Source organism: Geotrypetes seraphini, chromosome 7, assembly GCF_902459505.1.
Source record: "Geotrypetes seraphini chromosome 7, aGeoSer1.1, whole genome shotgun sequence".
Taxonomy (NCBI): Eukaryota; Metazoa; Chordata; class Amphibia; order Gymnophiona; family Dermophiidae; genus Geotrypetes; species Geotrypetes seraphini.
In genome coordinates this window covers 38,997,153-39,010,531 of record NC_047090.1, presented here as the reverse complement: position 1 = coordinate 39,010,531, position 13,379 = coordinate 38,997,153, and the positions used below count along the sequence as shown (strand labels likewise).

The window sequence follows — 13,379 nt, the reverse complement described above, 5'->3', positions numbered from 1 at the left end:
AAACATTTACATCAGCTCATTGAAAATGCTGCAAAATCAACTTGGAAGTGTCCATGTGCTATCGTTTCTCGTCAGCATTCAAAGATTTGGGCACCCACTTGGCTGACAGCTTCTGCATACCCAGCTGCTTGTGGATTGTTCATCCAACACATTCTCTGGATATCTGTAGTGGCTCAGCAATTGTTTTAGCGAATATTTGCCAATCTGCCAAAATCAGGTCATGGACATGGTCAATTTCAGGAGTTGACACCATTTGAGGTCTCCCATACCTTGCTGCATCTTCGGTCTCAAAATCTCCACAATGAAAGTCTACACACCACTTCTTCACTGTGGAGTACGATGGGCATTTGCCACTCAATATTTGCATCACACATTCATGGATTCCCTTCAGAGTTTTCTTCTGAAATTTGGCAGCTAAAATTTAATGCTAAGAAATGCAAGGTCATGCATTTGGGCTGCAAAAACCTGAGAGAATACAGTTTAGGGGGTGAAGAACTTAAGTGCATGACAGAAGAGCGGAACTTGGGTGTGATTGTATGTTATGATCTTAAGGTGCCCAAACAGGTTGAAAAGGTGATGGCAAAAGCTAAAAGGATGCTAGGGTGTATAGGGAGAGGTATGGCCAGTAGGAAAAAGGAGGTATTGATGCCAATGTATAAGACTCTGGTGAAACCACATTTTGAATATTGTGTACAATTCTGGAGGCTGCACCTTCAAAAAGATATAAAAATGATGGAGTCGATCCAGAGGAAGGATACTAAAATGATGCGTGGTCATCATAAGGCGTATGGGAACAGATGTAAAGATCTCAATCTGTATACTTTGGAGGAAAAGTGGGAGAGGGGATAGAGATGTTTAAATACCTACGTGATGTAAATGTGCATGAGTCAAGTCTCTTTCATTTGAAAGGAAACTCTGGAACGAGAGGGCATAGGATGACATTAAGAGGTGATGGGCTCAGGAGTATTCTAAGGAAATACTTTTTTACAGAAAGGGTGGTAGATGCATGGAAGTTTCTCCCGGTAGATGTGGTGGAGACAGATACAGTTTCTGATTTCGAGAAAACCTGGGATTGTCACGCGGGATCTCTTAGAGAGAGGAATGGGTAGACTGGATGGGCCATTTGGCCTTTATCTGCTATTACATTACATTAGTGATTTCTATTCCACCTTTACCTTGCGGTTCAAGGCAAATTACATAAAAATTGAATAAGGTATTAAGAAGTACATATTGTTAAGGTAGTAAGAAGTATTTAGGGGATAGTGTGAACATTTTCTGATTTGCTGATGAGTAGTTGGTATTGCAAGGAGAAGTTCAGAGTATGTTTGGTTGTATTATATTGCTTTTATGTATTTTTTGAAGAGTAGGGTTTTTGTTTCTTTTTTGAAGGTTTTGTAGTTTGTGGTCAAAGTTAGCAAATTGGTGAGTTATCGGTCTATTTTCGCTGCTCTGGAGGCCAGTAGGTTGTCATACATTTTTCTTCGTTTGACATTTTTGGTTGGCAGGTGTGTGAATATTGTGTGGGTTCTCCTGTGTCTGGTTGAGGTGGATTGAGTTAGTCTATTGTTCCAGTAGGTAGGGCTGTCTCCATTTATAGCTTTGAATAATAAGCAGTGGAATTTGAAGTGCACTCTGGCATGTATTGGGAGCCAGTGTGAGTCATGGTAGGCCTCTGTGATATGGTCGTGTTTTTTCAGTGAGTAGATAAGTCTAAGGGCTGTGTTTTGTATTGTTTGAAGTGGTTTTATTGCGGATGCTGGGCAGGCAGAGATATAATATGTTGCAGTAGTCAATTAGGCCAAGGATCAGAGATTGAACCACGAGTTGGAATTGTTTTCTGTCGAAGAATTTTTGTACTTGTCTTAGGTTTTTCATAGTTGCAAATGATGTTTTTATTATTTTGTTGATTTCTGGTTGCATGGTACATCTCCTATCTATTATCACTTCGAGGAGTTTTAGCGTAGGTTGAATGGGGTATGAGATCGAGTTTATCATTAGGTTGGTCAAGGTAGGGGCTCTGCTGTTTTCTAGGAGGATGAAGTTTGTTTTGTCAGGGTTAAGTTTTAGTTTGTGTGCTTTCATCCATGTTGCTACTGTTTCAAGAGTTCTGTGTATTGTTCCTATCATGGGGGGCTCAAGTTGATCGAAGGGGAGTAGTATGGTGAAGTCATCTGCATAGCTGTAGGAGGTAATGCCTAGTTTGTCTAGGTATGAACTTAGGAGGGCAATGTATAGGTTGAAGAGTGTGGGAGATAGGGGAGATCCTTGGGGAACTCCACATGGGTTGGACCATGGTTCTGATTTTTCTTTGTTTTGACTCAAGTTCTGGTTTGTAGGAATCCTTTGAACCACGTTAATACCTTTCCAGTAATTCCTATTGAGTCTAGAGTTTGTAGAAGGATGTCATGGTCAACTAGATCAAAGGCTGCGGAGAGGTCTAGTTGTATGATCAGCAATTTTTTGCCTGTGCTGAGGTGTTGTCTCGCGATGTCCATGAGTGTTCCTAGTAGGGTCTCAGTGCTATAGTTGGTTCTGAAACAAGACTGTGTGGGGTGGAGTAGGTTGTGGTTTTCTAGGTAGATGTTTAGGGCTTTAGCTACGAGGCCTTCCATCAGCTTAACGTAAGGTGGGATTGAGGCAATGGGTCTGTAGTTTGAAAGTTGGTCCGTGGCTCCTTTGGGGTCCATTAGGATCGGAGTAATGATGATTTCACTGAGGTCTTGTGGGAACTGTCCATCTGTGAGTCGAATTTGTATCCATTGTAGGAATAGGGTGCGGAATAGCGTACTGGAGGTATGGTGGGCAATGGTTAAGGTCACAGGCTGTGTGACTGTATTTGTTGTATAGTTTGTTGAAGTCTGACCATTGTATAGGTGAGAAATGGGACCAAGTTCTGTCTGCTGCTACTGATTCTTTTTCTGTGGGGGGATTTGAGATATCTTCTAGGTGAGTAGGTGTTCCATTAAATGTGGCTCTAATATTTGTGATCTTATTTTTGAAGAATGTGGCTAATACGGTGGCTGAGGGAGGAGGTGAGTTGTTATTGGTTGGACATGGTGTGGTGTCTATGAATTATTTTAGTAACTGGAAAAGCTCTTTTGTGTCTTGAGATCCTTCTCCTATTTGCTTTGTGTAGTATGTTTTTCTTTTTTCTTTAAGCTTTTGTTTGTATTTTTGATGTAGTGTTCTCCATGCTTTTTTCGTGGAATCTCCATGCTTTTTTCGTGGAATCTTGTACTTTTTCTCCATTTTCTTTCTAGTTGTCTGCATTGCCTTTTTAGTTGGAGTAGTTTGTTGTCGAACCATTTGTTTTATTTTCTGTGGATTCTGGTTTTGGGTTGTTCTGAGGCTAGCTCATCCAGGGTTGCTGTACTTAGCTGGCTCCATTGTGAGATGAAGTCTTTGGGGTTGTAGTCTTGGATTATGGTATCTGCTTTTGTCCAGAATTTGGTGGGTTCAATGTGTTGGCGTGTTGTAGGTTACTTTTTGTGTAATTGGTTTGTTTTTGTTTGTGGTCCAGTTGATTTTGAAGGAGTACGTATAGTGGTCAGACCAGATGGAGCAGTACCAGTATCCGTTTGATGTGTGGATTTCTGGTTGAGAGGGCTGTTGGGACATATAGGCTGCTATGTCGAGTTGGTGTCCTTTTTCATGTGTGGCTTGAGGGTCTAATATCTTGCATGTTAAGGCCTCGAGGTATGATAATAGGTTTTCAACTTGTTTGTAGGCTTGGTTTTCAAGGTGGAGGTTTAGGTCTCCTAGAATTAAGTTGTAGGTTGTCGTTAATGAGTTTCGGAATATGAAATCTTCAAATTTTGGTTTTGCTATGTTCCAATTTCCTGGAGTTATGTAGCAGAGCATGCATGTCAGTGTTCCTTTGAGTGATGAGCTTGAGACTTGGCAAGCTAGAAGATCCATGTATGGGGTGGTTGTTTTGTCTTGTATTTTTAGGTCTAACGTGGTTTTGGCTATGATGGCAATTCCTCCTCCTCTTTTGTTTTCTCTGCAGATCACTATTATTTTGTATCTTTTAGGGCAGACCTCCGATATTCTGGGGTCTGAATCTGAGGTAAGCCAAGTTTCTGTAAGGAAGAGGCAATCTATGTTTTCTTCTTCTGCTATCATGTTTCTATGTTGGCTCAGAATTCCACACTTGAAAATTCCACTTTTGGTTGACATGGTTCAATCAATGATCTGAACCAAATGTCAAACACACAGCATTATGATTCTGCAAACCAGCACTTTGCAAAATAAAACTTTTCAGCTACAGTGGAAAAATAATACACAGAATTTAGGAAGTTGGTTGGGCGGAGAACTTTTCAGCACCCCCTCATATTTCTAATTTGGCCTTAAGAGTGGGGAAAATAGGACCTCAGGTAAACAACTTATAGTTCTTATATAGAACTTACATTCTTCTGGGAATAAAGAATAATTTGACATTGAATCATAAGACTGAAAGTTTGGAAAAGCAACAGAGCAAGAATTTTGAATGATATACATTTTAGAAACTATCTGAAGGAAGTATTCTTCCTGCCTCACAGCAATTACCTATTTCTAGTTTGTATTATTTGCCTTCTATGGAGGAAGACATCATTATGGATTCACTTCAAAAATCAGATTTTGATTAAACAAAATTTTTACTAAAATCACAAGAGGACATCTCAGGAGAGTAATTGCTTTCATTTGTGTCAGAAGTAGCTAAGAGTGTTAAAAGTTTACTTTAAGAAGGATTTTTTTTTGTATTATGAAAACGTACAACTCTTTCCTAGTGTAGCTATACCGACTCAGATAAGATATAACGCCTTGGTTTTTTTTTTACACTAAAACATATTGCACTTTATTTCAACAAATAATTTAAAGCCGTTTAAATCCCCCCTCCTGCCCTAACCCTCCCCCCCCACCCCGCCTCTCCTGGATGTGTATAACAATCTTTCACGAATCAAAGGGAAATATTGTTCATAGTTCACAATCATATCTTACAATACTTTGTTAACAGGCCCCAAATTTCCTTGAATTTGCTATGGGTCCCCTCTGTAAAGAGTTTCAAACTTATAAATCTGACATAAAGATTCCCACCAGAAACTGTTAAGTTATCCCAACTTTTCCAATTTTTCATTATCAGCTATCCTGTCATTATGAGTAGCAATTTATTTCTGATTTGCACTGATTGGTTTCTTGGGGAATAATATCGTTCCAAACAATATTATATCATATGACAACGATAAGGAACTTCCAGTATCGTAATAATTTCAACACAAATGGATTTCTAGAATTTAAGTATCAAGGGACAATAGTATGGCAAATGATCCAGTGTCCCTATATCAAGATGACAGTGCCAGCATCTATTAGATTTAGTTCTTGTCATTAAGAGAATATGGAAAAGCACAAAAAGGAAGGACCGTATGCAAACAACAAAAGCAGTCCAAAAGTGAGGTACAAGTAACAATTGAGAACCAATGATAACTTGAAAACTAATAGAATTTATTTCTTCACTTCAAATTACACGTGACACAGGGCTGAAGACTCGACACAACTGTGTTTCAGCAAAATCTACTCCACTTGAAGAGTCATAAAATTCTGGTAATATGGTAACTACCAAAAATCCCATGCAGTAGACTCTTGGAGACCGGCAGCAGCAGTGTAACCTCAGGAAACAGATATCAGTTGCCACTTTGCCAGAATCTTCTGACTCCTGGTGCAGGCATCATTTGCCAAAACATAGCCATATCGAGTCTTCATATTTGTGTCACATGGATAATATGATGAAGTGAAGAAATAAACTTTTGGTTTTCAATTTAACAATGGTCCTCGACTGTTACTTCACTTTTGGACTGCCAATAAGGGAGAAAATATTTGCACTGGGAACGACTCTTTTGAAAGTTCCCTCTTTTGAACCATCTCAATTAGAAAGATTTATATTAAATAGAATATAAAAGTGTAAGGTAGAGTAGAATGAGGGGGCTGCTACTACTCTTCCCCCTCCGTATTTGCAAATTCCCTATCTACGGATTCGTGTATTCGTGGTTTTAAACAAAAAAATGCATTTTCACCCCCCTTAAGCCTTACCTGGTGGTCTAGCGGGTTTTTGGGGCAGGAGCGATCTTCCTACGCTCCTGCCCCGTGCAGATCGCTCACAGGAAATGGCTCGAGAGACTAAGGGAGCTCAAGGCAGCCATTTCCTGTGAGCGATTTGCACGGGGCAGGAGCGTGGGAAGATTGCTCCTGCCTGAAAACCCGTTAGACCACCAGGTAAGGCTTAAAGGGGGGGTGGCTTTCAGGGCTTAAAATAGCCGGGGGAAGCGGGAATTAGGGGCAGAACCAGCCCGAATATTAGTCAAGGTTTTTTAATATTCGCAGGCCGGCTCTGCCCCTAACCCCCGTGAATACGGAGGGGGAAGTGTACTATTATTAATTATTTTTACAGCGCTAGCAGATGCGCGCAGCGCTGTACTGAGTCACAAAGAAGAAAACAGTCCCTGCTCAAGAGAGCTTACAATCTAACCAGACAGATATAAGGGCCGATATAAGAGGCAGTATTTTAACAGAAGAAATATGAGTATTTTATTTTCCTCTTTCATTTAAGATGATTTATGTTATTGTCCTCTTCCTCTCCTTAATATCTAATCTAATCCTTAGGTTTGTATACCGCATCATCTCCACGTTCGTAGAGCTCGACGCGGTTCATGAAGGTTTTGTTATATTTGTTTATTCGCTGGGAGGGTGGGGGAAATTTCATTGTGCAATAGTATTTGTAAGTTTTGTTGCGCTTATTATGTAGTGTACAAATATGTGAATCATTTATTGCGCATTTGTAGTCTGAAAAATCATTAAAGAGTTAAAAAAAAAAAAAAAGAACTGTGTGTTTGCATCATTCTCAAGGCGATTTCTAGTCAATAAAAACACAGGGTGCATGTCACTTGCGTTACACCTATCCACAAAGCCTCTGCTGAGGGGTTTAATGTAAATATGGGCCAGATTTAGATGTAATTAGTTTTGTATACTCCTTTTTGGAGTTCCATTGTATTCTTTAATTGTATTTTCTTATAATTACTGTTTTGCAGTGAATTAAAAAAAAAAACAACAACCCGCAATACAATAAAAAAAGAAAAAAACCCATTGTGTGGTTTTTTTTTTAAAGAAAGATGTGGAATGATGGAAGGAACATGATTTAAATTGGTGTGGGGGTTAGAGTGGACAAATTAAACCTTTGCTTTAAATTCCACATTAACAAGGGGACAAATTTTTCCCCATCCCCGTAGGATCTCAATTTCCCCATCTCCGTGAGTTTTGTCACCGTTGCTGTCCTTGCCCCATTCCTGTAAGCTCTGCCTTAACTGCACAAGCCTCGAACACTTATGTTTTTAAAGTGTTTGAGGCTTGTGCAGATGAGGACGGAGCTTGCAGGAATGAAGTTGGACAGGAAAAGAACTCATGCGGACAGGACGGGAAAATGAGTTCCCATGGGGACGGGGAAAAATTTGTCCCCATGTCATTCTCTATTCCACATCAAGCATCAGAACAGCTGGATTCTTTATTCAGGCACATTTGAATAATGCCTATTCAGTGATGGAACACAGTAAATGAAGGCAGATAAAAACCCCAAATGGTCCATCAAGTCCACCCTCTCTTTAAATTACAGATTTAATTTAAATTTTCCTTTTCATTAGCTATTTCTGGGCCAGAAATGTCTCCTGCTAGAGTACTTCCTATATGAGAAAAGTGAGTCAAAGCTGGCTGTGGAGAGCATCTGAAGTATCAAGCTGTAGACTAATCAGATCTACCTCTTTTCAGAAAACCTTTCCTATATACTGTGACATTCAAAGCGTGCCAACATGTACATAAGCATAGGCATACTTGGACAGAGCAAAGGTGCATCAAGTCCAGTATCCTGTCTCAAACAGTGAGCCAGATTACAAGCAACTAGCAGAATCCCAAAGTAAAACAATTTCAGGCTGTTTATCTCAGGAATAAACAGTGGATTACCCCACATCCACCTTAGTAATAATTTAGGGACTTTTCTTCAAGGAACTTGCCCAAACCCTTTTAAAACTCTGCCAAGCTAACTGCACTCTCTGGAAACAAATTTCAGAGCTTAATTTATATGCCGATTTAAAAAAAAAAAAAAAAAAGTTGGATATTTTGCAGGAAATATTAAAAAAAAACAACCCAGGAAAAATTAACATTAAAAAAAATTATACAGTAAAATACTTGTTTTCTATGACTCTCCTAATATGGTCTAATTCAGTGAGACATAATTGTCTCACTGAATTGTCTCACAGTGAGACCAAAAATGTCTAACGAAAAAAACTATATGACAACCTAATAGCCACCAGAGCAGCAAAACTAGACAGACAACTCAATCCGCTGTCTTCGACCACAGACTACAAAACCTTCAAAAAAGAAACAAAAGCCCTACTCTTCAAAAAAAAATACATAAAACCTTTTTAACATGACCAGATCCCAAGCCTCACCTACTATACTATCTACTCCTTATCAAATCTAAAATGTTCAAATTACCCATTGTGTATTACCTAATTTCATGACAATTCTTATGTAATCCGCCTATATATGTCGTAACATCATGACAATTCTTATGTAATCCGCCTTGAACCGCAAGGTAATGGCAGAATAGAAATCACTAATGTAATGTAATAATTAAATTTCTTTGTATGTTTTCCTATAACTATACCCATTTTGATCTATGAAGCTTTCTGTATTTGTTCATGAGTAAATCAACGAAAATTGGCTTGTTCATCTCTTTATTCCTTTAATTTGATTTTTCAAAGTATTGCCTGAGAATCTTGAAAATCCTGACAGATCCACCCCGAGTAGTCTGGCTTTTTGGACTTGTGCTTTTACTGTATACCCCCTACTCCTTTTCACTAGAGTAAACAAGGGATCATATCTATCATGTCTATATTTCCCCTCTGCCACCTCTTCTCCAAGCTAACCTCTTTAGCCTTCCTCATAGGCGAGTTGTTCCACCCCCTTTATTGGACACCCTTCTCTGTATCTTTTCTATTTCAGATTATATATATATAATCTGAAACAGAAAAGGAACAGGAAAAAAAATATATATATATATTTATTTATTTATTTATTTTTTTAAGATGTGGTGACCAGAATTGCATATATTTGAAAGTGTGGCATTATAATACAAAGACATTAAAATAGTCAATTTTGCTCTCCATTCCTTTTCTAAACATTCTCTATGTGCTTTCTTGGCTGGTACTCAACACTGAGCAGAGGATTTCAATGTTAATTAACGATGACACCTAGATCCTTTTCCTGAGTGGCTACTTCTAATCTAGAACTTAACATTATATATAGTCTTCTCTAAATGGATCGCTTTGCACTTATTTACATTAAAAATTTAATCTGCCAATTGGATGTTCAGCCTCCTAGTCTTGTAAGGTCCTCATTCAATTTCTCATAATTTACTTGTGATTTAACAACTCTGAAAAACTTTTGTGCCAACTGCAAATCTTGTTTCCAGGTCATTTATAAATGTTAAAAAGCACTAGTACTGGCACAGATTCCTGGGGAACTTTTCTATTTACCCCTCTCCATTGTGAATATTGACATTTAACCATGTGTTTTCTCTCTTTTAACTATCTTTGGGCATCGATAGTCATGGCAGAAATTCTTAATGCCAGCTCAGTCGTCATAGTCCTACCTGATGTACTTTCCACATATTTTTCCACGGTCCACTTGTGACCTAAAGAATAAAGATCTTCTGCCTTGTTCAGAATGTTCTGAATTTAACTTAACCATGAAGAGCTGGTAAACTATGACTAATGTGTATGTTTTCAAAACATCTCAAGAAGCCCCAAGGGCACGAGCATCATCACTAGGGGGCACTGATGAGTTGGTTGACCATACGCTCACTTGATAGCAGATTCTATCACCACTAATTGGAGTGGTAGGTGCTCTCTCAAATCCAGAAACCTTCTGGATTCTGTACAGCAAGAGCATCTCATTCTCATCTACACATCCTTGAGGATCCTATCAATGATCACCAGCCAAACCTCATTGAGGATGACAATCTTTGGAAAAAGGTGCACTTGCTTTCTCTCTAAGGCATTGCTCTTCTCTAGATGGAGTGCGACTTTCATATTTAGAGGATATTCTTTGGTGAACCTTTGATTCCTTGAAGAATAGGAAGCAGAACATGATGCTCAGGTAAGAGAAGCATCCAATTGATCAACAAAAAAGTCCAGGGAGCAAAGCTTTGGACTCTGGCTTTCTTTTCCCCTACAGTTGGAAATGATCTATGTCCAATGAATCTCATCAAGTATATTTCACCCAAAGTACATAAAATCTTAATATGGATTATATAAAACATACTAAATCCCAGAATACCAAGTTCAGCTATTTTGAAACAGACTTGCCAAGACAGATTATTACTCAAGATGTCACATGAGCTCGTGTCAGTTTTGTATTCAGGCTAGTGAACACACATAGAATTAATTTATTTTGCTAAAAGCTATATAACAATAGAGAAAGACTTACAGTTTACCTTTTTAATAGGAGATGTAGGGGTTACCGGACCAGTAGGTATTGAAGGTACTGTCACTGCTACAGATGTTAATTGTGTACTGCTGTTATTTGTAGTGTGGTTATTAACAGGAGCCAAAGATTTGGTTTTATCTGAAAAAAAAAAATATAGATTTTTTTTAAATTTAAAAATATACTAAGCCATGTTCTATAGCTGTTCTGTTTCTCTGTTACATGGTACAACAAATTCACTATTAAACCTACTGCCTTCAACTTCTCTTTATAATCCACAATTTCTACTTTTCTCATTTTGGTGATTAACATTTGGAGACATCATCCAAGGAAAATCTCTCATATTTACTCAATATTTTTTTCCTTTATGCTGCCCAGTCTTTAGAATTCACTGCCATTTAAACTTTACTTGACTGGATCTTAAAGAAAAAGGTTTTAATCATCTTTCTAAACAAAGTTTCTATTTTGTAATCCTGGTTTTCGGACTGTTGAATTTCTATTTATGGTGTATGTGTATCTGTAACTGACGACTTATGGATTATCAGAATACAAATGGTTGTAGTAAATCATCATTTTTTTGCCAACAATTAGGACTGAATCAGATACCAGATGGATTTGATTTAAATCGCTAATCAGAAAGACTTGATTTAAATCACAATTGTGATATTATAAATGTATTAATGGAATTCATTTGCCAACAAATCTATACGTCCTGGTCAGACACACAGGTGAGTTACTGCGTTGGGAAGGAACTGCTTCCTCAGAACATGAGTGGGTTTTCCTGCGAGAAGCATTTCCTCAGGTTTTGTTTTTACCATTCAGCTGAACAGATGTGAATAAAAGTCTTATGTGTTTTCTTTATAGTTTTTTATTATGTCACCTAAATCTGGCTTTCATTCATTCCCAAATTGTGGCAGAAAAATCCAGCACTTTAATACATATACCAAATGCCTCCTATGCTTCTGTCCTAAGCATAAACAAAACTATAAGCATTGTACTTGGACGCCACCAAGAACATGAAAAAACATCTTGAGCATCTGGATGCTGAAAATGCTGCTCTTAGAAGAAAGAGACTTACAAAAAAAGGCTTTTCTGTGCAAAAGTCAAACTCCTGAGCAGACCAATCCGGAATCGTGCATGGAAAAACTTTCAGCTTCTCCGTGCACTGGCCCTAAATGTTTAGCCACCCAAAAGACAGAGGCCCCTGAGCTTTCCAGGCTCACATCACAGTTGTTCCTTGAGCACCTAAAGATGCCTGAGCAGAGGTTACTTTCATCAAGGTCAAGTTTGAAATATCAGCTATTAACTCCAGTCAAGAGAGCTAGTTTAATGCAAGGGGACCAGCAGAGAGTCTTTGGAATTTTCTACTGAAAAGTTATGTTACAAATTAGTCTGGGGCAATTTAAAATGGACTTGGAAGCTTTTCTTTTTGAAAATGCATTTCAGTGAATTAGGGAAACTGATAAACTAGCACATTATCCTATTTTTGTCCTTATTCCAATTTTCTTCTTTAAAGATTGTATTTCTGTTTGCCCTCACTGTCCAGTTTGTATTAAGACACTTCTCTCTTCTATTTAAAATTTTTAAAACTGTAAGCAGCCTAGAAGGTCTAACCATAATGTGCAGGCCAGAAACTTGGAAACAATTTTGTGGTTATCTGATGCTGTGAAAAACTTCAGCACAGAACAGTCTTCCATTTAATATGAAGGACCATAAGATCCTTCTGATACTTACCTTTTCTTCTCATTTTGTGAAGTGTAGCTAGCTTCTTCTTTTTGACCCTTCTCCAATTCCCCAGAATAAGTCTCCATAAAAGGACATTTCATATTCAAAGCTTGTCACTGTAATAGCTAAGACATGCCTTTTCTCCCTCAGCAGGGAACAGAGTCCAGATCAAATTACTATACTTTTAAAAGGCCAAAGACAAGTCTAAACAAAAAATTTGATGTACTGGTGATCCAAGGCAGAAAATGACATGGGGACAGGTACCCAAGGTTAACCATGGGACAGGGACAAACTGTCTCTGTGTCATTCTCTAAAAACTTGACAAGTTTACTTAACACATCTTAGACAATTGGCAACTGAATTCAATGATCAAAAAATACCCCAAAACTGCAGAAGTTGCTTTTGGATTTAAATGAACTACTGTTAAATGTCATTAATTGTGTTTTGTCTGCCTTTGATGTGGCAACAAAAGTCTTGTCTACTGATCAGACTCCTACCATCTGCAATGTCCTTCCGTCATGTGCCCAGCTGCTCAAACATCTTACTGTTACTTCAACAGATTCATCCATTATTGCTGGCATCAAGGAACATTTCCAACATTTAATAAACACTTATTTTCCTGTTCATCTACTACACAGTTTGTTCTCTTTTACATCCATGTCTGAAAGAAAAGCCAATTATCTTCACAGATTATATAAAAACATAGGCTACTGAATCTTTGGCAAGGCTGTACCAAAACCAGATCAAAATGGAAGGCTCTATTTGTGATTTATAAACACTTGCATATAATATTGTTCTTTTTTTATACTTGAGGCTTGTGCAAATGAGGACAGAATATTTGAGTATTTGAGGCTTGTGCAAATGAGGACAGAACTTGTGGGGATGGAGCAGGAACAGAGCCTGCAGAATGGGGACAAACTTTGAGGACTTTTAAATATAAGACCAAATCCACAACGTAGTCTGACTTCATTTTTGAAACAACTGGCTGAATGGGTAATCATAATTTTTTTTAATGTATAATGGGAAGTAAATTGGAGGAGTGGAGATGGGAGTGTCTTTGGCTCCATTAGTGGCCACTTTGTATGTAGCTGTCAGCCTTACATTATTGAATGCTGGCTGCCAGCATTTCTGATGGTCTGACCAGA

At 38.2% G+C, this 13,379-nt stretch overlaps 1 protein-coding gene across 5 annotated transcripts in view; it reads right to left on the bottom strand.

Annotated features, from left to right (window-relative positions):
• PPP1R12A (protein phosphatase 1 regulatory subunit 12A) overlaps window positions 1-13,379 on the bottom strand; it is a 183,881-nt gene that overhangs the window by 86,053 nt on the left and 84,449 nt on the right. For all 5 annotated transcript variants that reach the window (XM_033951481.1, XM_033951484.1, XM_033951482.1 and 2 more), the window contains exon 9: window positions 10,520-10,650. In XM_033951481.1, coding sequence (XP_033807372.1) covers window positions 10,520-10,650 — 131 coding nt within the window. The remainder of the gene's footprint in view (window positions 1-10,519; window positions 10,651-13,379) is intronic.